Source organism: Polypterus senegalus, chromosome 9 (assembly GCF_016835505.1).
Source record: "Polypterus senegalus isolate Bchr_013 chromosome 9, ASM1683550v1, whole genome shotgun sequence".
Classification (NCBI taxonomy): domain Eukaryota; kingdom Metazoa; phylum Chordata; class Cladistia; order Polypteriformes; family Polypteridae; genus Polypterus; species Polypterus senegalus.
Genome location: NC_053162.1, coordinates 30,374,230 through 30,401,661, shown reverse-complemented (window position 1 = coordinate 30,401,661; position 27,432 = coordinate 30,374,230). Strand labels below are relative to the sequence as shown.

The 27,432-nt window shown below is 38.6% G+C and overlaps 1 protein-coding gene across 3 annotated transcripts in view; it reads left to right on the top strand.

The window, feature by feature from the left end:
• LOC120535177 (collagen alpha-1(XXVII) chain B-like) overlaps positions 1 to 27,432 on the top strand; it is a 391,818-nt gene that overhangs the window by 158,339 nt on the left and 206,047 nt on the right. For all 3 annotated transcript variants that reach the window (XM_039762832.1, XM_039762833.1, XM_039762834.1), the window contains exons 11-12: positions 14,838 to 14,891; positions 16,847 to 16,891. In XM_039762832.1, the coding sequence (XP_039618766.1) occupies positions 14,838 to 14,891; positions 16,847 to 16,891 (99 nt within the window). The remainder of the gene's footprint in view (positions 1 to 14,837; positions 14,892 to 16,846; positions 16,892 to 27,432) is intronic.

Sequence of the window (27,432 nt, the reverse complement as noted above, 5' to 3'; positions counted from 1 at the left end):
ACAGGGCACAAGGCAGGAACCAACCCTGGGCAGGGTGCCAACCCACTGCAGGACACACACACACACACACACCAAAGCCAATTTAGAATCGCCAATCCACCTAACCTGCATGTCTTTGGATTGTGGGAGGAAACCGGAGCGCCCGGAGGAAACCCACGCAGACACGGGAGAACATGCAAACCCACGCAGGGAGGACCGGAAGCGAACCCGGGTCTCCTAACTGCGAGGTAGCAGCGCTACCACTGCGCCACCGCGCCACCGTGCCGCCCTGTACATATATCATTAATAAAAAATAAAGAAAGTGAAACAGGTGAGGGAAGAGGATAATGTAACTTTAGTGAAGGTTTCTCATACAACAAGCCACTCACAAAACCCTGTGTTTTTTAGTATGATTACTAACCTCTTTTTTTCAAGTATGACAGTCCCTGATGAGCAAAATACTTTCAATACCCAGTCTCGCAAGGCAAACCCGCTGCAGAAAAGTACTTGATGTGCTGGCACAAGAGAGCAACATGCCTGGCAAGCTATACATTGCTCCTACAAGTTTCAAATGTTCTTGAAGAAACAGGGCCAGTAGCAGGTTTGTCTCTCCTGTTCCAACAAATGCTGTTAAGAGAAGTGGACTGTGAATGGGCACTGTACAGCTGTTACCGAATATCTGGTATTTTAGAACAATGAACAGCAATTTGCGTGAGTCAATGACCAGCAAAAAAAAGATGTGACAGTTCAACAGTTAAATTCATTACAGAGTTTCCTCAAACACTAAGAGGCTCCTCTCAGTATAGTGGCCTTCTTGTCACCTTCACCTTCATCCAGTTTAGCACAGTTTTACTATTCTGATCAGCCTGTGGCAAAGCCCCAATGTCAGACGACACAGTAAATACAGAAGGTAGACTCTTGAGTTGCCATTCACAGTCCCTATAGTCGCTTCCCCAACACTATGTTAGATGAGGAGTAGGTGGCACTTAGGTCTATCAGTTGGATCTGCAGCGTTATTACTTTACTATGGCTGTTTTGATATCCGTATCAGTGTTGGCTGAACAGGGCATTTCTGGCCTAGTAGTGAGTGCATTAGTATTGGTGTGGCATTGGTCACCTCTGTGTTCAATGACCCAATCGAGGGGATCTAACTCTACTACTGAGGTTAACAGTGGTCTGTAGTGATGATTAATGAGGTAAGTCCTACATACCCTGTAATGCCAGAATTCACAAACTGCCCATACCACTTCCACAAGTCCCCAGAGACAAACAGACAAATTGTGACCAACACCACAATGTATTCTACTCCTTCTTTGTTATGCACTAGCAGTATACCCACCAACACATTAGAGGCATCTGTGTAAATGGGACACAGAAATCAGGCAGTGTTAAAACAGGGGCAAAATGCAGCATGTTTTTTGGATGATTGAACAGTGCTTCACATTGAGAGGTTCATTCAAATGGCAAATGTTTTCTTGTGTTAGTGTGCAGCATATCTTGAATAGTTCTTTATGAAATGCCTGTAATAGGAACATATCCCAAGAAAGGCTCCAACTTTCAAAGATGAGTGAGAGAGACTGGCCAGCTTTGGACTTTCTTAGGTACACCACATAATCTCTGATCAGAAAGAGCTTCTTAGGGTTCAAATTCAGGCCAAACAGACTGGATGTTGGAGAGAACCTACTCCAAGTTCCTCCTCAAATGCAAGACTCTAAATCAGTATATTATAAAAAATATTCCACGCTGGAAAAAATATTGCTCAATCTCAAGGAATTAGACTCCATCTCTACAATATATAAAATCATTTTACAATCCCTTCCTTTCAAAGATCCAAGAGGATACTGGGAAAAAGATCTCTCAATTAATATATCAGAAAAGGAGTGGAAAGTAGCAATGCAGAGAATTCACTCGAGCTCCATATGCGCAAAGCATACAATTATACAGCTCAAAATTATATATCGAGCACATCTGTCTCGTCTAAAACTCTCCAAAATGTTTCCAGGGCATGATCCAACCTGCGAACATTGCAACCAAGTCCCAGCCTCACTAGGCCTGCACCAAATTAACATCATTCTGGACAAACATTTTTAATTACCTTTCAGACAGCCTTGGACTCACAATCCCTCCTAACCCATTAACAGCTGTGTTTGGGGTTCTTCCAGAGGGGCTTAAAGTGGAGAAGGACAAACAAATTGTGATTGCATTCACTACACTCTTGGCACGCAGACTCATTCTGATAAACTGGAAGAACCCAAACTCTCCTCTTTTAAGTCAGTGGGAAACCGATGTGTTATATTATTTGAAATTGGAAAAAATCAAATACTCAGTTAGAGGATCCGTACAGACTTTTTTCAAAACATGGCAGGATCTAATCAGTAATATTTTAAAATAAGTTTATAAAGCACAGAGAATTTATTAATTTAGGTATGTTTACAAGCCTTAAATTTTACGCGTTTGGCTTGCTCTCTCTCTCAGGGGTGGGGATCGATCTGTTCTTAACTCAATTCTTCTTTTTGTAAAAACTTGATTGCTTTGTATGGATTGTAATAAAATTAATAAAAAATAAAAATATATATATATATATATATACCATTCAAATATGCCATGACAGGCCCCGGCAAACAAACTCCAACATTCTTCAAAATGTGTTTCTGCAGTGGGTAATACTCATAGGCATGAATTGTCAATGAAGGACACCACTTCCCATAGTATTTGCCTTTTTCTCTGTTTTCTTTTCAGCTACTTCCACATGGCAGTAGTCATTTGAGAAATTTAAGGTACTAACCCACACAGAGTCCTTCATTACATCCAGTGTTTTATCCACCCGAAAAATGGGGTGTGAGTCTTTTATTCTCGCACTATTGAAGTATCTGTAATCAACGCAAAATCACCATATGCTTCATTTTTTTCACAAGCTCGACCAGTGCAGCTCAAGGTCTGCAGCTCTCCTCAATAATTCCTTCAGCCAGAAGGTCTCCCATTTGTCTCTCAGTTTTTGCTATTTTTAAGTGAGATGTGATATGCATGGTACCTAAAGAGAGCATGGTACCCTATTCTGATGTAATGTTTCACTAGCTTGTATTTTCCATTATTCTACTTGGAGGCAAAAAGGCGTCCTTTTGTTTAAAGATCACTGTTAATTATACAGATTTTTGTGCTGCTGAGAAGATGGGATCATCTTGGGAAACCGAAGGCAGTAGGTCAATGTATCACTGTAATCATATCCACCAGGGTCAGTTTTTGCAACTGGAACTTTGACTTATCCAAAGAGTAAAACTTACGCAAGTATATTCGCTAAAAGAGAATGTCTTTTTGGACAGTATTTAAAACATGAGTACTGGCCAGTCTATTCTTCTCGTAGGTGCCAAAGTAGGCCACTACAAGACAAGATGAGTCAACAGTGTTCAGCTCCAGATAGCCCATTAAAGTCACGCAATAATCAATTGGCCAGGCTTGGGGCCACACATTAATTGACACTGCAACAATAAAGAGGAAAAAGAGTAATAGCAGTGGCATCAGACACATTATAGTATATAGGATCTCTACCAGGCCTTTGCCACTCAAGAGGGTAATACTGACCTCTCACAATTGTAGTCTGGCAAAGTTAAAGTTTAAATGGGCATGATTCTTTAAGAGGATAACTCGTCCGAGTAGAGCTACTTGAGTAATAGCTCTTTGTAAAAGTATTAGGTCCCCTAAGAAGATTATTTTAATAGCTAAATATCTGTTTTGTTAAGTGCGTATTTGCTATTGAAAACACTACATAACATTTGAGAAGTGAGAAGAGCGCTATATAAATGCAAAGAATTATTATCTCTTATATATATTTCTCTTCTGGTTCGTCCTGCTTCCTCTTCAAAATCAGTCCCCCCCACACGCAGCCCACACAGCATTTCTCGATTCCTATTCCTCCTCTTCCAAACCCTTCCCCACACTGCCCGCTGCCTCCCATATACCCCAATACCGCTTTTTTCGATTCCTATTCCTCCTTCGGACTACCGTGTTCCCCGCTTCTCTCTCGTGACCCCATTGGTGTCCCCACCCTATATCTAACCTGACCGCGTGACCTTTCACTTTGGCCATGTGTGCGCCTAGGAGTCTTTTCCGTAGCCTACTACAGGAAGGTACTCTCTCGACCATTGGCATTGGTTTCGCTCCTTGCTATTTTCATCATACTGCGACGGTTGTTTCCTAAGCCTTTGTTATAAAATGATAAAATGAATGACAGTATCTTCTCTGTCAACAGGTTTTTGTACAACGTCATCTCTATTCCAGGATCCGGCAACTGCCTGTTCCTATTAGTGGGTTATTTCTTGACACAAACGGTTGACAAAGGCAATGCACTCTCACTATGACATAGGGCAGTAGATTTCGTTGCATCACATTGGGACAGATTTGGAGACATTCTTCCTGTTGTTCTTTCCAACACAAGTCGAGTTATCACAACAAGTCGTGAGTACTGTCAATACATGGCAACATCTGGAGTTTATGGTGGTGAAGCTGAAATTCAAGCTCTTTCCGAGATTCTCCATGCTACCATTGTCATTTACTTCAAACACGACCCTAACATCCCACCTTGCATTACGTTTGGAAAGATTTGCGTTAATCTACAATAGCCAGTCTTCAGCGATGGTAAGTTCTCCATGGGTTTTTCTAGGGTTAGATCTTTCGATTCATTATTTGTCATCTCCAGCAAAACACCTATTCACAACTGCGTCTTTCAAGAAGTATTTCTTTCTCACCGTTTTCCGTTCCTATTCTTACACCGCCGTATGCTACGGCGTCGGCTAGTTATTATTATTATAATAAATACAAACACTGATCCAATAAAAAATAAAACAATGTCTTATGTTTTAAAACAAGACAGTTGCCTCAGTTTTTTCTTCCTTATAATGCAAAGCTGGGGTAATTCACTTTAGTACACTGCTAATATTTTTTAAGTATTCCTGTAGCAAATTCTTCCGCGCCTCTTACAGGATTTGCCATAGCTCCATGTCAGAGCTGCCACTGTGCTTCAAAGAAGTCTATTCACAGACAATAATGTACTCAATGCCTTCTCTTATTCTGAGGCAGTGGTGCCCCTTATAAAACTATAAACTTTAAATTTTTCTCTTAACTGCGTAACGTTTTCCTGCAACTCACTGTTGTGCTATGCGTTATGTTCTTTTGTGTACTGCAGTCTCATCCGCTTGTTGCTTGTCAACAGGAATAATCTCTGTAGGTCTGCCTAAAAGACAATTTATAATAACTTTTTAAATGGTCAAAGCGTGTACCCTGATGTCAGATGCTGAGAAAGCAGTTCACTAGAGTTCCTTCTTTTCCTTAAGGAAGTCACTTTCAAGTACTGTTTGTTAGATGAAAACTGTTTTTGTGTCTTTCCTGTGTTTTCTGTTTTCTTATTCTTACTCAATTTCTTGAAATTCCTTTAGACAGCTTGCATACTACATCTTGAAAATCCAGCTCGTTTTGCTATTGTTAACTAACTATATGTGTTAGCTTGTACATTTCTAAACTCCACAAGACACCATAGTATTTGAGGTTACAATCCAATAGGCCCATTTATTTGTTAAACTGCACCTGGATTGGCTTATCATACTTGATTATGAAAATTTACAAATACAGTACAAGTGTGGCTGAGGTGTCATAATGAAAGGTTTGGGAACCAAGCTCTAATAATCTTACAAGATATCAGTAAGATTGTTGGTAAACACAGTAAATTGTTGTTACTTTTATTGCATCAGTGTTTATTTTTATTAATTATAAAGTTATAACAATTTATAAAGTAAATAAACACTTAGATAACTATTTTTAAAAATAATTTTCTTTGTTGGTCTAAGACTTTTCTAAAGTACTTTATGAAAATCAATACTAATGAGAGACATGGAGTACTTGATCCTGAGTCCACTAATACTGTTTTTTCTGCCCACCACCCCCAATCTCTCCCCTCATGCATGATGTTGGTATTTCCCAGTCACCATTGTTCATATTATTAGTTTGTAGGTCCATAGGTGCCACAGCCTATGTTTGGGTCATAACATCATCTATACGTTCTTTTCCAATAACCTATACTGCTTCATCCCACTTGGTGAGGAAAAACACACACCTCTCTCTTGCGGCTTCTCTTCAAAGTTTTTGCTTTGGCTGGGGCTTGAGCCACATTGCCCCGAGAACCATGGTGAGTAAAATTCACTATGATCTCGTGATTGTGTGACTGACTGTCGGTCCTCCCTCTTCCTGTTCCAGATGTTATATCAGAATCATGCAATTCTTCTACACATCTGGGATGCAGACTAGCTCCCATTTTCTTATTTTCCACAACAGATATCTTAGCTCCATCTTCACATCTCTCATTTCTTCAGTCGGTCTATCTACAGCTTTATAGAGTGCCCCATTGTCAGACACTGAGTGAACACCAGCCTCTGCTCCTCCAGTCATGGTCACTAAATCAGCATAACAGATTGAATAGTTCACTTTGAGTGACTCTCTACAATTATTATACCAACTTTCGGTGACTAGTGCCTCCTCCATTTCAGTTTCACCTAAGTCATTGCAACTTTACTGTCATGGTGGGTCAAAACCAGCGGTAAATTTTGTTGCCTTTCATGCAGTTTCTCCATAGTTAAGGAAAGTCTCCTCAAATAGCCTTCTAATTTCAGATGAGTACACTTCCAAACTCCAAACGTGCTGTGCATGCGGTGGGCAAGAAGACTGGTGAAAGTGAACCATCTATTGCTTATGACCAAAATCCATTTCAGTCTGTTCTTTGCAGCTTGATAATCAGCCTGGAGCAGCAAAAATGCTGCATTAATCAAACAAGTTATTAAATAATAAATCATAATTACACAAGCTAAAACTATGCCCTACTGTGATGGCTCTGTTTGCTACCTCAAACTACATTGTCAAAAACACAAAACTGTTCACCAGCAAATGGAGGGGTAACTCAATCTGCTCTTTACTGTAAGCATAGTCTCTCAATATAAAAATTTACCCCAACAATGGTATTTCCACCAATGTAACTGAGCTGCCACTGGTTTACTTATACTTACAGTATATATTTGTTAAAATAAAGAAGCAAAGCTAGTTTGGGAAGAGGATATTCTAATATTATTTAAGGTTGCTCTTACAACTGATCACCCAAAAATGCCCTTTTTGTTTTGTGCAAAGCAGTCCTTTTTACTAGGTAATAAAATTGTAATAGATTGTGATGACAACTTAATGTGGGTAAAGTTAACAATCGCGTTGTACTTATGTGTGGCACATAGATTTCAGCAGGCATACAGATACAGCTAAGAAAACCAGACTGAATTTATTTGGAGACAGCACAGCTGCTATTTATTAATCTGCATGATCAAGCCCTTTTAAAATGTTCATTTTGCATAATATTTTACTCACATTATTTAAGCAGTCAAAGGAAAGTACTTTGAGGGTGGGGGTACAAAAAGCAAAAAATTGACATAATGCAGCCACATTGTTTTGTAATTTATCATTGGAAATGCTATGTAGTTGAAACTAAAGGGTGATTCAAACAGAACTAACACATTCAAAATCTTACTGCTCAGTAACAAAGTAGCATATGAACATTTACTGTTCTCAGGGTTTTTTAGTCTTAAGCATCCTCAAAATGTATTTCTCATGTGACAGAGCACAAATAAATCCTATAGTCTAATTCATCTCAGACCTTTTGCCATTGACGATTGAAAAGTGCCTCAAGAGCCATAAAACTAAAAGCGACCCTACAATTTGGTGCATACAATAGTCATACAGTATGATGTTCGTATGATACCTATTTACCGAGTAATACATTTTTAAAAGATTTGATTTATTCTTGGATCACCGGGTATTGTGCACTGAAATATAATGACACATTTTTGCCAAGCTCATTCTTTTTCGCCCACTTTTGCCTTTAATTACCTGGCTACAGCTTTTGTATTCCAACAGAATCTGTTAATGCTTCTGATTCTATTTTTTCTCAACTCATGTAATAGAGAGCATATATAAAACACTCCCCCATATAATATTTAATTTGCAAAGTCAAAGTCAAAAGAAATATAGAAGGGAATTCAAGAAGCAAGAGCTTAAAGAAGAACATAAACAACCTTTGTTCTATTCTTTTAGCAATCCATAACACTTGGATGAGGAAGTCACTCCAGTGTGGTGTCAGTACGGAGCTAGCTGCATAGTAGACATGGCGCTGGGTGAGACAGAAAGAGAGCCCAGCGGGCATAAACAGGAAGCTCTCTGCTTACAGCTTTTCCTTGCACTGAGAGATAAGGGAGTTACTCCTTTAGCTTATGCTGTGAAGGCTGAATCCGAAGGCCAACAGAATCCAGTTGTGAGATTGTGGCTGGTTACCGGCTGTTACAGCAGTGATGGATACAACTTCTTAGAAATCATTAAATAAAATCACTCAAAATAGCGTCTCCAAAAGGAAACAAAATGGTGTTGCAGGATCACGCAAAATAAATAATGGTCACTTTCAAATAAAGACAAAATATCAACCAACCTTCAAAACTGATTAAACACCCCCCAAAATGTATAAGGTGAGGAAACTCCTGGCTAAATCATTAATAATCACGACACTGCTGGACTGTTTACCCTCTAACATACTGGAAGAACATTTCATTCAGGCTTCGATTTAGTCTTTTCTTTGGCAGGTGCCCTAGCTTTTTTTATGCTTTATTGGCATTCTGCACATTTGCATTCCCTTTTATTCCCGGACTTGAATTTTAGGTGCTCTTATATTGACAGTGGGGCTCTCTTTCCAATCTTTTGGTTTTATTTGGGAGTTTTCCTTGATCTGCATCAAGCTATTGTTGAGTTTATCCCTGACTGCCTTTTGCCAGTCACACAGCTCTGCACAATTAGCTTTGAGCTATAAGGACATGTTCACCCCCAGCATCATTCTTGGAAAATAAAACACACCATTATGAAACAATGAGAAACCTTCACTGTTGCACTCAGACCTGTAGTCTTATTTTCATGTGTTTTTCCCAAGCACTCGTCTGATAGATAGATAGATAGATAGATAGATAGATAGATAGATAGATAGATAGATAGATAGATAGATAGATAGATAGATAGATAGATAGATAGATAGATAGATACTTTATTAATCCCAAGGGGAAATTCACGACTTCCTGGCATTCCAAGCAATCTTTGCTTCCATTTGGGAGACGGGTGTCATCCCAACTGACTGGAAAATGGGATTTGTCATCCCTATCTGGAAAGGGAAGGGTGATCGCTTGGATTGCGGCAACTACTGGGGAATAACACTGCTCTTGGTGCCATGTAAGGTCCTTGCTAGGGTCATATGAAAGCTTATTAGGGTACAGAGAAAAAAAATAGGCGCACAGTGGGGAAAAAAGCACGAAATGTCAACTTTTATTTAGAAATTTCCACTTTAATCACATAGTTTATTTTGTCATTAAAGTAGAACATCATAAACTTCATCTTAAAATTGTTTAATTTACTAGTTTCTCAAATCCCATCATAACTAAAGTAGCACGTTAAATGCTTTGTTTTGTATTTGATCTTCTATGTGCTCTGTGTGTGAATCACTATGTGCTTCTTAAACAGGCTTTCTCTTTCACCGACAGAACACAGAATCCATTACATTCGTGATATTACAGCTCTCTGAATAATTAAAATACTGAGATGTACACTTGATATCATTTACATGATGAAAGGAGTTAAAGCATGTTATTAAACATTGGAACACGGTGGCGCAGTGATTGTTCATGTCTCACGCAAGATGCTTGCTGCGCCGTCTGCGACCTTCGATGAAATAATTTATTGCAGCAGTACAGTCTCTTTCAAACGTACTAACCTCCAATTCCTGTCCTTCCTTTTCTTTCTCCAAGTAACCAATCTCCACACAATCAGCTCTGTAATAGACGTTAAGCCATCTGTAAGCTTAGAATGGTAATTCTTCAAAACTTTTAAGGAACATTGAAATATTTTCGTAGTACATGTTTAATTATTCTATCCATCTATCCTTCCAGTGTCGCGCCAGCACCAGCAAGAATACAACGCGAGGCAGGAACAATCTGTGAACGGAGCACAAGCTCCTCGCTAGCACTGCAGCACCGTGTCCTCACATGTTTAATCACTAACAATATAGATTATTTAAATGAAGTTAGTTTTATCTGTATAATATAATAAACATATTGCTGCATTTCATCTTAAAAATGATATTGTCATTATATGTAAATACGCGCTTTATAAAGTGCTGCAGGTTGTGCAATATTATAACTGTATCGCAAGTTTACAGTGAGGTAATTGTACTTATAAGTACAAACAGTTCTACAAGGAGCACTTGATGGACTGATTGAGTGCGTTTATAGTTCTAGGGATGAAACTGTTTCTGAACCGCGAGGTCTGTACAGGAAAGGCTCTGAAGCATTTGCCATGTGAGAGCAGTTCAATAGACAGCATGGCTGAGGCAGCGTATGCTTGATGCTGTATACTGATAATTCTCTTTCTGATCAGCTGCTGTACAGCTGTGATTCCCTACTCACATACAGTGATATAAATACTCTGAGTGGTGCAGTGAGAGTAATATGGAAAAAGATGATCTGTTGCGGCAACTCCTAACGGGAGGAGCTGAAAGAAGAAGAAGAAGGTGCAGTGAGAGTAACAATGCTAAAGCAGCTATAGTATTTAGAATAGTTTGACCATTCTGTGGACCATTATATTGTTTCAGGTTAATTACAATCAGATGCTTTTAGCTAATAAGCAATATGCGGTTAATTTCAGTGTATTTATAAAGCTGCGTCAGGGATGTAGATCTAAAAAAGAAAGGGAAACCACACTGGAACAGTAGCACTGTTTTGATGCTGGGTGCTGCCAGTCTGCAAAACCAGGCACAGAACTTGCGTATACCAGGGTATGAGCTACCATGGAAATGTGCATGGCTTTATGCCAAGTTTAGGTTTTATACATCGCAATTTGAACGTGGAAACATTTTTGTGCGTACGCACCATTTATACTGTACATGAGGCCCCTGGTGTTTCCTGTCTTTAGAACATTAGAACAATGTAGACGAGGACAGGCCTTTCAACCCAACAAAGCTCGCCAGTCCTATCCACTTATTTCTTCCAAAAAAAATTAAGTCGAGTTTTGAAAGTCCCTAAAGTCTTACTGTCTACCACACTACTTGGTAGCTTATTCAAAGTGTCTATCATTCTTTGTGTAATGAAAAACTTCCTAACGTTTGTGCGAAATTTACCCTTAACAGGTTTCCAACTGTCCACATGTTCTTGATGAACTCATTTTAAAATAACAGTCTTGATCCACTGTACTAATTCCCTTGATAATTTTAAACATTTCAATCATGTCATCTCTTAATCTTATTTTGCTTAAACTGTAAAGGCTCAGCTCTTTTAATTTCTTTTCATAATTCAACCCCTGTAGCCCTGGAATCAGCCTAGTCGCTCTTTTCTGGACCTTTTCTAGTGCTGCTATGTCCTTTTGTAGCCTGAACACCAAACCTATACGCAGTATTCCGGATGAGACCTCACCAGTGCATTATAAAGGTTGAGCATAACATCCTTGGGCTTGTACTCCAAACATCAAGCTATTTAATCTAAGATTTTGTTTGCCTTCTTAGTGGCTTCTGAACACTGTCAGGAAGTCAATAGCTTAGAGTCCACTATGACTCCTAAATCCTTCTCCTAAGGTGTACTCTTGATTTTCCAACCACCCATTGTGTATTCAAGCCTAACATTTTTACTTCCTATGTGTAATACTTTACATTTACTGACATTAAATTTTCATCTGCCACAAATCTGCCCAAGCCTGTATGCTATCCAAGTCCTTCTGTAATGATATAATTGATTCCAAATTATCTGCTAATCCACCTATCTTAGTATCATCTGCAAACTTAACCAGCTTGTTACTTATATTCCTATCTAAATCATTTATATATATTAAAAATAGCAGCGGCCCTAGCACTGACCCCTGTGGAACACCACTCTTAACATCGGCCAGTTCTGATGAGGTTCCTCGTACCATCACCCACTGCTTTGTGTGGCTGAGCTGATTCTATATCCATCTAAAAACATCACCCTGAACTCCCACTTCTTTTAGTTTGATGCCCAACTTCTCATGTGACACCTTATCAAATGCTTTCTGAAAGTCAATATAAATAATATCATAAGCTCCACTTTGATCATATCCTTTTGTTGCCTTCTCATAGAATTCCAGCATGTTTGTAAAACATGACCTCCATCTTCTGAACCCATCCTTACTGTTCAGAATAACTCCTGTCCTTGTCATGTGTTGCTCAATCTTATCCTTAATAATTCCTTCCATTAATTTTCCTGTGATGCACGTTAAGCTTACTGGCCTATAGTTGCTTGGATCTGCCCTGTTTCCCTTTTTATATAATGGGATGATATTTGCTATTTTCCAGTCCTTTGGAATCTCTCCACTGCACAGTGACTTCCTAAAGGGTTTATATATGTACTCACTAGCCTCCTTAAGAACTTGAGGGTAAATATTATCTGGTCCTGGTGATTTGTTTGATTTCATCTTATTTAATCTGAGCAGCACTTCTCCCTCTACAATTTCCAAATCCCTCAGTACCTCCTTAGTAGTCCTGTTTACCTCTGGGAGGTTATCCACTTGCTCACTTGTAAACACCTCAGAAAAATGTAAGTTTAGGGCATCTGCTATTTCACTGTCTGTATCTTTTAATTCTCCTTTACTATTTCTGATGCACTTGACCTCCTCCTTAATGTTCTTTTACTACTAAAATACTGAAAGAATCTTAGAGTCTTCTTTCACCTTATCTGCTATATTCCTCTCCAACTGTCTTTTAGCCTCCCTGGTATCCTTCTTAATGGTTGCCCTCATGTTCTCATATGCTCTACGATTCACTTTGCAGTCATTAGTCTTATATGCCTTATAAGCAGTTTTTTTTCCTTTGCAACTTCTTTTTTAAATCTTTATTAATCCACTGTGGAGTTTTTAAGTTTCCTATTAATTCCCATTGTAGGTATGTGTCTGTCCTGCATTACATGTAAAACATTTTTAAACTTGTTCCACTGCTCCTCGACTGTCTCCACACTTAAAAGCTTATTCCAGTCTATCCTCCTTTGCCCTACCAAAGTTCAACTTAACAATTTTAGTCTTTGCATATGCACTCTTACAAAATACTGAGAATTGTATTACATTATGTTCACTTGACCCTAGTGGTTCAATCACCTCAACACCCTAAATTCTGTCTTGATTATTACAAAACACTAAATCCAGACAAACTTTAATATACTTTGTTAAAAAAACAGTCACTGATTACCTCTAAAAACTTGTGCTCCTCCACCTGCAAGGTTATCCCAGTTAATATTTGGATAATAAAAGTCCTCCATGACTATAACACCTCCCTGTAAACTTGCATTTTTGATATAACTAAAAACATGCATGTTGAAATTACTGTCTGAATTGGGTGGTCTATAACACACTCCTAAAATAATATTTTCTCGGCAAAGCCACATGTCCTCACTAAGATGGGGCTCATTATCCAACTGAAGAGGACTTACATTTAAATTCTGTTTGGCATAAACAGCAACCCCACCTCATTTTCTGTTCTGTCTATCCTTCCTAAAAATGTATATCCCTCTATGTTACACTCATCCCCATCTTTGTTATTTAGCCAGGTGTCCGTTATTGCTATAATATCATAATTATGCTCTGCTACATACAACTCCAACTCACTTACTTTATTTTTGATACTTCTAGCATTAAGGCAAGCTATTTATAATTTGTTACTCCTTCTAAATTTAAATGTTTGCTTAGAATTTACATTACAGCACATTTTTATTTCTCCTTCATGTCTAAATCTAAACCTGGCCTGTTCTAAACTCCCTACCCCGCCATTCCCTAGTTTAAACAATCCTCGACTAGCCTAAACATACACCTCCCCAATACATTGGTGCTCCTCCAGTTCAGATGTAACCCTTCACGGTGGAATAGGTCCCATCTTTTAAAAAAGGAGTCCCATTGCCCCATAAACCTATACCCTTCTACCCTGCACCAAGATTTGAGCCACACGTTAAGTCTTCAAATCTCTTAAGTCTTACCTGGAATGGCGCGTGGCACAGGCAGTACTTCAGAGAAGACTGCTTTGCCAGTTCTGCCCCTCAGCTTTTGGATCGCAAAACTGACAGACTTGCCTTATACTGTATATGTCATTTGTTCCAACATGGACAATGACAACTGAATCTACTCCCGCTCTGGCCAAGAACCTAACCACTTTTCTACAAAACAGGAGTGACCAAAGGAAAATGCATGCAGAAATAAAGAGAATGTGTTAACTCTGCATAGATGACAACCATGCATGTGATTTGAAGCAAGGAAACTGAATTTAATAAGCAGCAGTAAGGCTGACCAATAAGGCACTACCATTTTGTCCACTGTAAAAAAAAATTCAAAGTATTTTCAATAAATCTATGTTTCAGCTGTGTGTTGTTGAAATATACTGGATTTCTTTGTTGCAACTGGCTAACACATGGAGTCAAATGTGCATGTGCTTAATGTATCTGCTGTAAGTAGTTTGTTTTTAGTTACAGGTGTAAAGAGGTTGGATTTCCGGCATGTTTTAACAATTTTATTCTTCATCATCTTCAATGAGATTCATCTACCCTTTGATCCCTGGTGTGAGGGTATGTGCCCTTGGACTACATCGTGGAACCCAGCACCATGCAGTCCATGGGCATATACACTTGCCTCAAGGCTAAGATCATCATGGAGTCATCTTCTGCACGATTCAGCAACCTATAACAGCCCAAGACAAAAGAACTTGTAATGTCAGCTAATGTATACATACTTCTCTGACTCTATTAATTTTCTTTTCTTTGCAGGGTTTCATAGGTATTCCAGGTCTGTTTGGATTGCCTGGACCTGACGGAGAACGAGTAAGTCACTACATTAACTATGTTTAAAAGTATTTAAGCTACAGTGAGTGGATGAGTGTATTACCTTTTGCACTTTTGTTGTAAGAAGATGATTCTATAAAGTAATGGCCTAAATGGACTAAAACACTTATGCTGGAGAGAGCAAACTAATGATTATTTTAGTCTCTTTCACCAGAATAGCTTTTGTTGCCAAGGTAGGATCATGATATAATGCCTAGAAACTACAGTATATAGCTGATCTTATGAACCACATATTCAGTCAGTACGGTGAAACTATTTATGTGTTAAGTAAGTGTAGTGTATTTTTATAGGATTGCAGGACTTTATTGCGGCCATTTAGTAGGTGATTATGTTTCTGTTAAAATAAAAATTGTTTTCCTTTTTCTGCACATAACCCCTAGAATTAAAATAGCCACAGTATGTGCTTTGTTTTTCATTCTTAACTTCTAAGTCCCAATCCTTCACAAGCCAAGAATTATCTTCAGAATCGGGGCTAGTCTGTTATGTGGAGGGGCACACATACTGTACACATATTCAGACTCATACCAATATTAACTGAGTATTGCCAATAAAACACAAGTATGGGTAGAGATGTATACTTAAAAGAAAAGCCACCCCTGTTAGATTGAGCTCTAGTGCATATAATCTGAGAAACTCCAGCTCTGTCTGCAACACCACTGTATTGTATATTGCCTTTACTTTAAGATTGTTTATAAAGTGATTGCATAAAAAAACAATGAAACAGAGACTTCAGATGTCATATATGAAGTGAGTCAATGAGTGCTAGTTTGTATCAAGTGGTAAAGAGATGTAAAGTAGCCATATGATCTACTGAGTTTGCTTATTACCTGAGGTTAAATTTGTCTCTGAAGCTAGTGATATGGGTGCTAATGTATTGGTACTGTATTGTTTGTATAAATGGATGGGAGAGAAAGGTGACTGATCACCATGGTGATGTCTTTGATAAAGTGCTATGTGACCTATAGATGTCCTAAACTGAAAGAGAGCTGTAATATTTGAGGCCACCATGTGTTGTGCTCACATTATGTCATCAGTGATGCTGGCTCCAAGAATTTCAATGTCTAGCTGTTTGGTTTTGCTGACGTTTAGGGAGAGATTGGTATCTTGATATCACAGTGTCTAAGGTAAATAACTTTACAGTAAGCCTGATCGTTGTTTGTGATCAGACCTATGATGGCGATGTTATCGTTAAATTTATTAATAGAGTTGAAGCTACATCTGGCTACTTAGACATAAATGAACAAGCACAGGAGGGGTGTCTCTGTTGAGGATCAAGGCAGAAAAAGTGATGCTCCCAGTATATGCTGAGATCTACCATTTAGAAAGTCCATGAAACAAGCTGCAGAGGGGAGCACTATTTTACAAGTCTAGGACCTTGCAATTTCTCCTCATGTCCCCCTGGGCTTGCTCTGGGTTTTCTGGATCTCTCCCACATACTACAGGTATAAATATTAGATAGATTTGTAATGGCAAATGGAATGCAGGTGTACAAGTGAAAGTGAACTATGGTAGACTGGCATTTTGTCCTGGCCTGGAACCTGATAGTTTGCAAAATTTTAGCCCTCAAACTCTCCGTCCCCAAGATTAAATAAATGGTTTTGGAAAATTATTATTATAATAATTAATGAATTTTTGTTGTCATGGTCAGGGGAAGAAATATTAAACTCTTACCACACTACCTCTTTTCAAGCATAAGAGCTACTGACAAAATGAATGTAGATAGCAGGACAAATTGAGACTGGTAATATTGGATTCACTGGGATTGGATTTTGACATGTTTACATTCTGCTGGACTATATAATGTCTGCCACAAAGCAGCTAGGATGTGCCAGGTCACTACTGTCCAGTGATACTCATAATATTTAATACGTACATAAGAAAAATACTTATGATAAAGGTACTAATTTTTTTTATATTTTCATTTTCTTATTTAGGGCATCGCTGGCATTCCAGGGAAGAGGGGCAAGATGGGTAGGCCGGTAAAGTTTTCTCCCAACATACTTTATTGTTGATTGGTTTTATTAATATGAACACATTTAACATTTGTAGGCACTATTGGGCCAGTTTTCCATTATAGGAATTAACAGTTTCATTAAATTTAAATTTAAAGGCAAATTGACTTGCATATACATGAAACCTTACCTGTTGTTTATACAAATTTAATGTCATTTTTTAAAATCATGTGCCCTATTTTCTTCTTCAGTAAACGATCTTAAAAAAGCATAATCAGAATGTACTGTAGTTGTCGTGCTAGTGCTTTCTTGTTTCTTTCTTCTGCCTTAAATGATTTGTTAAATAGCATTCTTAGATCTACTGTATTCTTGTTTTAAAATTCTTACCTCCAATTTAATGACTTTGAAACATCAGCATGCTGCACACACTGTAATACTGTGTATTATAAGAAATGGTCAATAAATTCTAATATTGGCCACTGCATGGTCTTGCTGAGGTTATAAGACACCATGTGTATACTTGTTAAGTATGATAGTATAATAGCACTATCTATAGTACAAAATGTTCGGCTGATTATTTCTGCTCAGAAGATTTTATTAAGAAAGGTCTGCAGCAGAGTGCATTACCTAACTAAAACTTTCTCTTATTCAGAACTCGGTAACTGAAACACTTGATCACAGTCACAGCAGCCACACAATGACCAGAGTACTACCATGTTTAAGGGCATACATTTGTAATTTTTAAGGGCGTAAATGCTTGTAATCCTGTTTCTTTGATTTGTATTGCTGAGTGTTTTGATATCAATTTAATGGCATGTTGTTCCATAAAAGAAAGTCTGATTTAGTCTTGACATCCTCGCTAAAAGGACCCAATCATTGGTCATAACAGAAGGACCAGTGTACCTCTGAACACTCAGAGTTTGTGTTCAGATAAATTGTAAAGGTTTCCTTCATTGAGTCTGATTTTATTTCAGAATACATACATTCAGTGTGATTGTTGACTTAAATTATCCTGTTATGCTCAAGCACAGGTATGTGTGTGTATGTATTCTCTGGCAGACTGACATATGTCCAGGGTTGGTTTCAGCTTTTTCCCTTTTCCTGTCAGTTATAGTTTCTTGCTTCCTAGTAAGCAAATCCTTGTGATCCTGAGAAAGAAAAAGGAGATATGAAAAACAGATTGAGTGGATTTGCTGCACATTCTACAAATGAAAGTACCAAGTGTACATGGGTGCTGTGCAAATATAAGTACTAGTTTAGATAGATAGATAGATAGATAGATAGATAGATAGATAGATAGATAGATAGATAGATAGATAGATAGATAGATAGATAGATAGATAGATAGATAGATACTTTATTAATCACCAAGGGGAAATTCACATAATCCAGCAGCAGTATACTGATACAAAAAACAATATGAAATTAAATAGTAATAAAAATGCATGTAAAAGCAGACAATTTAACTTTGAGTAAGATTAGTTTATTGACATACTGTAAACTTGTATTGTACCCCTACTTATGAAACATGTCAAGCGGTAATTCACTGTATCATAAAGACAAATTATTCCACAACATTCTGGATATTTTGCATATATGTTGTGTGGTTGCTGTTGCCTATTGGTATAGCATTAGGAAAATGTCACTTTAGAATTGATTTTCTTCCCTAAACAGTTTGTTTAATGGCTTTAATTGTTGATGAATTCATACACTTGGCTGTGCATGTTACTGCTGAACTTTGTGGGTGGTTGAGCACACATAGAGAGTGGATGCTTGGTGAAGGGAGTGTTAGTGTCGGTCTCCTCATTTGCAGTTAACATGCTTTAATATCAACCCGGGTTTTTTTACACGACCATATCTCTAGAATCTACTTAATGTTAAAAGGACTAAATAGCAATAAATCCAGATAATGTGATAAACATGAACATGATGTATATTTCTTTTTTTTATTATTTGTTAGTTTTATTTCAAGGAAATAACAATGCATGCAATCAAATGGAACTTATACAGCAAATTACTTCATAGTCAAACTAGAAAGAAAAAGAAACATAAAGTAAAAAAAGAAAGCAGGAACAAAAAAAAAGACCAAACCTGACAAAACAGAATTCAACCCCCACCAGGGAGAAGGAGAAGAGAGCCAAGAGCAAACGCAAAAATAGTTAGGGAAGTGTTCTTCCCTCTGATATGAATGCTTATTCTAATACTTATTTTATTAATTAAAGCTTGCCGTATTTTTAAAAAGCAAAGAAAAGATTAGAGAATTTGATTTTTTTCCAGTTTCAAATAGTACAGAACATCAGTTACCCATTTATCCAGCCCACTTATAAAAAGTGGGTTAGGATTCTTCCAGTTGCGCAAGATAAGTGCTGGTAGTGTGGTACAGGCTATTACAATTAATTTGTCCTTATTCTCTTTAAGCCCGTCTGGGAGTATACCAAACACAGCTGGTAATGGCTTAGGAGTAATTGTGACATTACATTTCTATTCCAGTTTATTTAATTCCATTGTACATTGTGTCAGTGTCTGCGGTGGGTTGGCACCCTGTCCGGGATTGGTTCCTGCCATGTGCTCTGTGTTGGCTGGGATTGGCTTCAGCAGACCCCTGTGACCCTGTGTTCAGATTCAGCGGGTTGGAAAATGGATGGATTGTGTCAGTATTTTAATAAATTGAAACTTTTTTCTCTGAAAAGTGCTTAAACTTTCTCCGTCTTACAGCCATTGATCCATGTTGGTACAGTATAACCATGAATGGAATGGAATACAAAATTGAGTTAACATAACATCAAATGTTTGCTTCAACTTAAACTTAGAAATGAAATCTGCACTTGTATTTTGAAAAGTATTTGTTGGTATAAATGTATACAGAAGAATAAACATGTAGAAATCAAGATACAATTATATATATTTCCAATACTACAGTAGTGTGTTTAAGCCATATTGGTAACAGAGTGTTAAATGACATACTGTATTTGTTAGTTGGTGTGCTTTTAAGCATTTCATGTTATTCTGAAATGTGGGATACAGATATTTTTGGATATATTGGCTTCTCTTGAGATTTTTTCTTTTCTCAGGAGAATAAAGACAGTACTTAATTTATTATACATACTGTTAACTAATTTAATGCCTGTAGTTTTTACCATATTTCTAAATCAGTGAAAGCCTACTGTAAATTAAAAACAGGTCTCGTTTTCAGCTTTAGCTTCCGCTTTCACTAAAAGTACTTTACAACCTTTGGCATATTTTCATTTTTATATTAAAAAGTTATGCTTTCAGTCTTTTTTCTGTCTTTGTCAGGTGCAATAGCTGTTTGAGGTAGTTTTGCCTTGCTAGGCTTATCTTTTTTTTACCCTTCAGCACTTTTATAATTAGCCACTCATAAAGCTATTCCACATTTGCAGAGCTTCACTTTGTAATTCTTTCCTTAGAGCCTATTGCTCTATGCATGCATTCAGGTGCTTCTCGGAGCACACAGGTGCTGGCACCGTTAGTGATGGGTGGCATTGAGATTAAAAGGGTGAGATCACAAAGCAAGAAGTCAAGAACTCTGCAGCTGTGAAAAGAACAACCTCATTACTGCTGATTTGGACTCCCATTGTCATTTAGGCTTTTCTTTGTAGATGATTCTTGTGTCCAGTTCCGTGGTTTTATCCTTATTATTATTTCTTTGTTTACGTAGTAGCCAGTTATTGAACAGGTGTCAAAGTTCAGCTCCGTAAGGCTACTTAGATGAAGTAAGCTCTTCATTAGGCTGTTCATTACGTTCCTGTTTTTGAATAAGCAGGCCATATACAGCTGGGAAAATAAGGCTATTGGCATGAAATTTTCACCTGATGTCGGTAACAACCCAAGTAATCCACACATACAAAGAAATCAAGACAAATACGTCCGTAAATTAAGTTATTTGTAATAAAGTTGAATGACACGGAGAATAAGTATTGAACATGCTTGCTGAAATTTATTTAATAATTAGTAGAAAAGCCTTTGTTGGTAATGACAGCTTCAAGATGCCTCCTGAATGGAGAAACTAGTCGCATGTATTGCTCAGGTATGATTTGGCCTATTCTTCCAAACAAACTGTCTTCAAATCTTGAAGGTTCTAGGGGCCTCCTCTGTGAGATCTGAGCTTTATTTCTTTCCATAGATTTTCAATTGGATTCAAGTCGGGTGATTGACTGGGCATTCCAGCAGCTTTATTTTTGTAAGATATTTGTACAAAATCTGCACTGAACAAATTTCCATCTGTGTCTCTGCTTTCTTGCAGAATAATTTATTTTAAAGAAACAGCAAGAATCCATCAAACAAAAAAATTTATAAAACCCTATATACACCGCTTATAAAACCCTATATACAATGCATGCCACACCAAGTTCCTTTATAAATCTCAAATTAACTTTAAACTATGCACTTGTGCACATGCGTTTAGTCACTTCCCTTCACCTCCCATGTTAACAGTATAAACCATATAAATTTGGCCATGTTCCTGAGTGACGTCTTTAGATAGATAGATAGATAGATAGATAGATAGATAGATAGATAGATAGATAGATAGATAGATAGATAGATAGATAGATAGATAGATACTTTATTAATCCCAAGTGGAAATTCACATACTCTAGCAGCAGCATACTGATACTACAAACAATATTAAATTGAAGAGTAATAAAAATGCAGGTAAAAACAGACAATAACTTTGTATAATGTTAACATTTACCCTCCGGTTGGAACTGAAGAGTCGCATAGTGTGGGGGTGGAACGATCTCCTCAGTCTGTCAGTGGAGCAGGACAGTGACAAAAGTCTGTCACCGAAGCTGCTCCTCTGCCTGGAGATGATCCTGTTCAGTGAATGCAATGGATTCTCCATGATTGACAGGAGCCTGCTCAGTGCCCGTTGCTCTGCCACAGATGTTAAACTGTCCAGCTCTGTGCCTACAATAGAGCCTGCCTTCCTCACAAGTTTGTCCAGGTGTGAGGCATCCTTCTTCTTTATGCTAGAAGTGGGCGCTCGCCACAACCGTCTGGTAGAACATCTGCAGCATCTTATTGCAGATGTTGAAGGACGCCAACCTTCTAAGAAAGTATAGTCGGCTCTGTCTTCTCTTGCACAGAGCATCAGTATTGGCAGTCCAGTCCAATTTATCATCCAGGCACTCCCAGGTATTTATAGGTCTGCACCCTCTGCACACAGTCACCTCTGATGATCACGGGGTCCATGAGGGGCCTGGGCCTCCTAAAATCCACCACCAGCTCCTTGGTTTTGCTGTTGTTCAGGTGTAAGTGGTTTGAGTCGCACCATTTAACAAAGTCCTTGATTAGGTTCCTATACTCCTTCTGCCCACTCCTGATGCAGCCCACAATAGCAGTGTCGTCAGCGAACTTTTGCACGTGGCAGGACTCCGAGTTGTATTGGAAGTCTGATGTATATAGGCTGAACAGGACCAGAGAAAGTACAGTCCCCAGCGGCGCTCCTGTGTTGCTGACCACAATGTCAGACCTGCAGTTCCCGAGACGCACATACTGAGGTCTGTCTGTAAGATAGTCCACAATCCATGCCACCATGTATGACTCTACTCCCATCTCTGTCAGCTTGTCCCTAAGGAGCAAAGGTTGGATGGTGTTGAAGGCGCTAGAGAAGTCCAAAAACATAATTCTTAAAGCACCACTGCCTCCGTCCAAGTGGGAGAGGGATTGGTGTAGCATATAGATGATGGCATCCTTCGCTTCCACCTTCTCCTGGTATGCGAACTGCAGAGGGTCGAGGGCGCGACGGACCTGTGGCCTCAGGTGGTGAAGCAGCAGCCGCTCCATGGTCTTCATCACATGTGATGTCAGAGTGACAGGCCGGAAGTCATTCAGCTCACTAGGACGTGTTACCTTTGGGACTGGGGTGATACAAGATGTTTTCCAAAGCCTTGGGACTCTCCTCTGTTCCAGGCTCACGTTGAAGATGCGCTGTAGAGGACTCCACAGCTCCAGCACACAGGCCTTCAGCAGTCATGGCGATACTCCATCTACTCCTCAGCTCTCTGCTCACATGGGCTGCTGTAATTGTGGGTGGGGATGTCTCTCCTATGCTGGTATCAGCAGAAGGATGGTTGGAGGATGCAGTACTCCGAGGTGAGAGTGGGTTAGTGTGGTAAAACCTGTTAAAGAAGTTGTTCATTTGGTTTGGCTTTAATTTCACACCATGGGAAAACACAGATGAAACTCCAGTGAATGTAAATTTGAGGCGTTACTGACTTTTGGTAAAGTTTAATCAGTGACCGAGGGACCTGTCCTCCCAAACAGATGTTACTTAAATAAGATTCAAATAAAGGATATTTTTTCCTAAATTTTTAGAGGCTATGGTTAATGTAAATAAATCAAACAACTAATACACCACACAGTGTCACATTGTTAGTGCTGCTACCTAAAAGTAACGAGTCTCAGGGACTTTGTTGTAATTTCCTCCCACAGTCCAAAGACATGCAGATTAGGTGAACTGGCAATGCTAAACCATCTCCTAAAGTATGTGTGTGTGTGTTCGTGATCACCCTTCTATGGCCTGGCACCCTGTCCAATAATTGTTTCTGCCTGAGCCCATTACTTGCTAGGATAGGCTTCAGCTGCCCCCTGCCCTAAATAAGCGGGTTTAGAGGATGGATGGATCAACTAATACCATAATCTGTTCTGTCCAAAGTAACTCCCACCTGCATGTATTCAGTCCTTAAAAAAAAAACTGTTTAAATTAAAGGTTAGTTCACTGTTGCCGATTTAGCGTGACAGCAGTTATTTCAACCTGTATATGTTATCTACAATATTTTCTACATTTACCTGCCTGAAAGGTGCTGCTGTTGGCGAACAGATTCTCAGCAGTCAGCAATCAGTGAATGAAGCAGTAGTATGCATGAATGTGGCTTATACATGAATGCACAAACAATGGCGTGGCGGTCTGAGCAAGTCCCCATCACATGTCAAGCATATCCCTGTTGCAAAAATGTGGGATCTGTCTCTTTGACAAAGGAAATAAAAGAAGTCGTACTTGAATGTCACACTATGTGTACCTTTCCTAACTTCCTAAGATAAGAACGTGTTTATTTTGCCACAATTAAAATATGTGAACAAACTTAAAACACAATGTTTTCTGTCATTTAAATTCCATTAATGGTATTTGTGTCCTTTTTCTTAATAGTGAGTGACTTGTAAGTTGATTTAGATAATCTAGAGCCATCCTCTTGGAGTTGTATGCTAAACTGGAACCATCGTTACAGAGGCCATCACACAATCCCTGTTCCGTTGCAGGTTTAGAAAAAATGGATGGATGTATATCAGAATGTGACTCACACATAATGAAATTAGATTTTCTGTTAACTTCATTCTTCTGCCACCTGGAGTTGCTAAAATACCAATGCCAAAAAAGTCTGCGTTGGATTTTTTTTAATGTTTTAATAATGTTTTTAATAATAAATGACTTGTGCACATTTCTGAGTGTAATCAAGTTTTATACATCAGGCCCCAGGAGATGGAAATGTGATTCAGTAATAGACAAGTCAAAACCATGGAACCCTTTAACAACAAAAATACTGCCAACCCTATTCGCTAAACCAAAACATAATTAAGGTAAGTATGCACATGTCTAAACCAAAAGGCACTGCTAAGGAAGAAAACACAAACTATATTTGTTTTAAATAATTTATCTACAGTCTTGGATAGTATTTAGTTACACACCTGCAGCTGAAATATTATCTCTTTGAAGGTGCCGATGACCCACAACCCGGCAAGGAATGCCTCCTAACAACAAATCATTGCGTCTTAGCAATCTGCTCTTATAACAGCGCCAATCACAGCAAAACAAAAATGACATCACTACATATTTAAGCATAAATTAGAAAAATAAAATAACTTAACCAGAAACAAAATACTTGGGAAAAATAAAAAGTGCTGCAAGGTTTTTCTTGATACAAAACCTCTGCAAAAATCCACATGCTCATGAAAATTTTCTAAGGTTGAGAACTAATTTATAAAAAAAAAACTCAAAGTGCAAATCATAACATTATTAGCCTTCTTATTTGCTTCTGTACACTGTCTGGATGTAGATAGTCCACTATGACTCCTAGGTCTTTAAAGTGTACATTAAAGTTTAAAACTCTTATTGTGTATTCAAATCTAACATTCTTATTTCCTACATGTAATAATTAAATACTTAAAGAAGCTGACTAACATATGTGCATTACATTCCAAAGGGAACTGAAATTTTTAAAAATTCCAATTTGTGTTGTGTTACTTTGTAATGTTGCTATGTAATGTGAAAATTTTTTGTTTTGCCATCTCGTATTTTACCATAATTTTCAAGAACAACCTATTTATATTTCTGGTTGTATAGCTGCTATTGCCATCAATGGAATAAGTTTTTAACCAATCATAAAGAATTTGTTTTCCTTTTAAAATACAGGATGGTCTGTGGAGCCTCACTTTCAATTAGAGGAGCCAGCAGGTGAATGAGTCTCCAATATATAAAGTCCAGCTGATAGGATTTATACTTCACAAGGAGGTGAATTTTGGATTATCTGTGTGTGCAAGTTGAGATCAAATAGAAAGCAGAGCATCCACCCATAACTGCTTAATCCAGTTTGTGGTTGAAGGGTGTCAAAACCTTAAATAAAATTTAGCACAAGGCAGGAACTGTATGTGTTTAATAGATATATTAAAGCACTATGCTTACTTATTCATGTGTTTCACAGATTAAATAACTAAATGTAATATTTTATTCATAGTGGAATAAAAGTTTAAAAGCCAGCCATCATACCTTAAATATATTTAAGTGAATAACAGGGGATGCACAAACCAGTGTGTTTCTTCGTGGCGGTTCCAAGCCCGGATAAATAGGGAGGGTTATGTCAGGAAGGGCATCTGGTGTAAAATTTTGCCAAATCAATATGCAGACAATACAAATTTCCATACCGGATCGGTCGAGCCCCAGGTTAACAACGACTGCCACCAGTACTGTTAGTCAACAGGGTGCTGGCAGAAATTGGGCTACTGTTGGCCGAAGAAAGAGAAGAAGAGGGGTGAGACGTGTCCGGAGGCAGGAGGAGAGGATGAAGGTAAAGAGAGTGGAACTGAGGGTAGGAACTTTGAATGTTGCAGTATGACTGGTAAGGGGACAGAGTTAGCAGATATGATGGAGAGAAGGAAGGTTGATATATTGTGCGTGCATGAGACTAAATGGAATGGGAGTAAGGCCAGGTGGATCGGAGATGGATTCAAATTGTTCTATCATGGTGTGGATAGGAGGAGAAATGGGGTAGGGGTTATTCTGAAGGAACAGAATGTCAAGAGTGTTCTGGAGGTTAAACGAGTGTCAGACAAAGTAATTATTATGAAGCTGGAATTGGAGGTGTGATGATGAATGTTGTTAGTGCATATGCCCCCAAGTTTAGGTGTGCAATGGTTAAGAAAGAAGATTTGTGGAGTGATGAACAGTGTACCCAAGGGACAGAAAGTGGTGATTGGAGCAGATTTCAATGGACATGTTGGTGAAGGGAACAGAGGAGATGAGGTGGTGATGGGTAGTTATGGTGTCAAGGTGAGGAAGAAGGTCAGAGGATAGTGAATCTTGCCAAAAGCACATGGCTGTGGTGAATACGTATTTTAAGAAGAGGGAGGAACACAGGGTTACGTACAAGAGTGGAGGAAGATGCACACAGGTAGATTACATCCTATGCAGAAGAGTCAATCTGAAGAAGATTGAAGACTGCAAAGTGGTGGCAGGGGAAAGTGTAGTTAAGCAGCATAGGATAGTGGTCTGTAGGATGACATTGGAGATCAAGAAGAGGAAAAGAGTGAGGGCAGAGCCAAGAATCAAATGGTGGAATTTGAAAAAGGAAGACTGCAAGGTTGAGTTTAGGAAGAAGATGAGACAGGCACTAGGATGCAGTGAAGAGTTACCAGACAGTTTGGCAACTACAGCAGATGTAGTAAGGGTGACAGCAAGAAGGGTGCGTAGCATGACATCTGGACAGAGGAAAGAGGAAAAGGAAACCTGGTGGTGGAATAGGGAAGTACAGGAGAGTATACAGAGGAAGAGGACTGCAAAGAAGAAGTGGGATAGTCAGAGAGATGCAGAAAGTAGATAAGAGTACAAGGAGATAAGGTGCAAGGTGAAGAGAGAGGTGGAGAAGGCTAAAGAAAAGGCGTATGATGAGCTGTATGAGAGGTTGGACACTAAGGAGGGAGAAAAGGACCTGTACAGATTGACAAGACAGAGGCACCGAGCTGGGAAAGATGTGCAGCAGGTTAGGGTAATAAAGGGTAAAGATGGAAACATACTCACAAGCGAGGAGAGTGTGTTGAGCAGATGGAAAGTGTACTTTGAAAGGCTGATGAATGAAGAGAACGAGAGAGAGAAGAGGTTGGATGAAGTGGAGATAGTGAATCAGGAAGTGCAACGGATTAGCAAGGAGGAAATAAGTACAGCTATGAAGAGGATGAAAAATGGAAAAGCCATTGGTCCAGAAGACATACCTGTGGAAGCATGGAGGTGTTTAGGAGAGATGCCAGTGGAGTTTTTAACCAGATTGTTTAATGGATTC